Source organism: Euprymna scolopes, chromosome 4 (genome assembly GCF_053919585.1).
Source record: "Euprymna scolopes isolate OS-2025 chromosome 4, ASM5391958v1, whole genome shotgun sequence".
In the NCBI taxonomy this organism is placed as follows: domain Eukaryota; kingdom Metazoa; phylum Mollusca; class Cephalopoda; order Sepiida; family Sepiolidae; genus Euprymna; species Euprymna scolopes.
In genome coordinates this window covers 104797140-104799468 of record NC_136485.1, presented here as the reverse complement: position 1 = coordinate 104799468, position 2329 = coordinate 104797140, and the positions used below count along the sequence as shown (strand labels likewise).

Below are 2329 nucleotides of genomic sequence, written 5' to 3'. Positions count from 1 at the left end.
TTTGTGAAACGAAGGGCGAATATGACCACAACTGGATGGGATGACGAAGTGCGTGACCCTATTCTAACACGGATGATCAAAGACATTTGTTTGAGAGTAGCCCAGGAAGATCCAGTAAAAGGTGACTGATGCATCTGTGGAGAAGAAGTCATAGTAAGAGTGGGTGCCAGTTCTATTGCTACAGGCGTGGTTGTGGAAAGCAACGGTTCTGTGGCGGAGAACACAAGCTGCCTCCGCGAAATGCATGAAACAAACACATAAATTCAGCTGAGCTTGATGCTGTGCTGCGAGGCGTCAACCTTGCATTACAGTGGAAAGCTAAAACCATACATTTGCGAATTGAGTCTGCCTGTGTCTATTGGTGGATAACTGACACCTTGTCTGGACAGACGAGAATACACACTAAAGCATCCTCGGAAATGTTAAGCAGGCGTCGCGTCTTCACGCTTCGAGATTTGGTCTCAGAGTGTGAATTAATAATCGACGTGAGGCTCGTCCAGTCTCATGATAACAGAGCTGATGAACTTACTCAAGTACAACAGCTGTGGATAGATGAGATCCGGAAGGCAACAGAACCCAGAGAACTTGTGTGCGTTGTGACCGCAGAACACAAACACGATTCTCAGATACAAACAATTCATCAGTCCAGTGGCCATCCCGGTGTTAAAAGGACATGGTACTTTGTAAAGTTGGTCAATCCAACAATAACTAAAACTCAAGTGCGATCGGTGGTTGGGGATTGTAAAGAATGCCAATCCATAGATCCATCTCCGATGCATTGGAAGCCAGGTAGGCTTAACGTCACGGACACCTGGAGTAAGGTTGCTATGGATATAACCCATTTCGGTACTCAGGTGTACTTGACATTGATGAATTGTTGTCCCAGCTGTTTTGCCATTTGGAGGCTGTTGTACCGACAGGATTCGGCTAGCGTCATTAAAGGGTTGAAGAGTATATTCTGCGAAAGGGGGCCGCCGACCGAATTGCTCACAGATAATGGTGCAGCGTTTTGCGGAAAGACAATTGCTGATTTTACACAAATGTGGGGCGTGCACATTCGATTTCGGTGTGCCCACGTAGCCCTCGGAAACGGTATAATTGAGCGATCCCATCGCACTATAAAGCGCATTGCGGCAAAAACAGGGTGCACGATCTTGGAGGCAGTGTACTGGTACAACGTCACGCCTAAAGACGACAAGACAGCCATGACAGCACCTGCGAATATGCTATACAATTATAGGGTCCGTATCAAAGGTATTGATGAAGTGAGAGTGACTGAGACCGCAGTGGCTAATCCGTACAAGGAAGGGGATGCGGTTTGGGTGAAGAATCCGCGGGGAAGATGCACAACACAGTTCGATACAGGAACAGTGACAAAAATAAATAGTCAACACTCAATATCAGTTGATGGAACACAATATCACATAAAAGATGTGCGCCCAGCATGCCGACATGACATTATAATCAATGATGAACTAAATTCATCAGGTGACGAAGACCCACTGCTATACGAACTGCCAAATGCCGGAAGCTCTTCAGAAGATGATGACGGAAGCTCTTCAGAAGATGGTGAGGATCCAGAGCAGGACGAGTTTAATGATCCGGCAAACGAAGGCACCACTGAGGAAGTTCCTGAACCTGTACCATTAAAGCAAAGTACCCGGAAGAAACGGCCTGCCTAGCATTGTCATATGTGTGATCTCGAGATCAGGGAGGAGTGTCACGAGCATGCGCAAAAGCGCACAAAAAGTATGAGTTGTGCGTGCCTGCGTCGGGGATCAAACCTGGGACCGTTAGATTACAAAGAAAAACGTTTGTGAGCGATACTCGCATTACCGCGACAATTGGGTTCGCCCGATGGCTATAAAAAGTGAAGCCGAAACAAAGATTGCGAGTCGTTTCTTTTTTTTTTTTTGTCGGTCGACGGTTGAAAAGAACTTGATTGTGAAGAGTGCGACGTTTGCGAGAAGACAGAAGTCGAAAGAACTCATTCGTTCAACTTTGAAAAGAATTTCTGGCGTGTATATCGCTTAACACAGCTTTCTCCGTCCTCGTGCTGCGACATTTAATCCTGTTAGACAAGAAGGGTCACAAAGTAAGGAAGTTATCATTGATATATTAAAGGAAAAATTGAAATTACGAAAACCTGCAAAGTGAGATAAAAGTTTTCAAATGTAAAAGTAACACCTGGTGGAACCTTGTGGCAAAAGTATTTGACAAGTGGGCGAACAAAATTGGGATCATGTGCATATGGTTTTTCTTCTTCCGTAAAAATAATTGTCATGTGATTAAAATATAGTTTAAAGAAATAAAATGACGATGTATCTTG

At 44.7% G+C, this 2329-nt stretch overlaps 1 protein-coding gene across 1 annotated transcript; it reads left to right on the top strand.

Moving 5' to 3' along the window:
- The first annotated feature begins 419 nt into the window (after positions 1–419).
- On the top strand, positions 420–1682 carry LOC145271757 (uncharacterized). The gene has a single exon (XM_080127007.1). The coding sequence runs from the start codon at positions 420–422 to the stop codon at positions 1680–1682; it is 1263 nt and encodes a 420-aa protein (XP_079983133.1).
- The last annotated feature ends 647 nt before the right edge of the window (positions 1683–2329 follow it).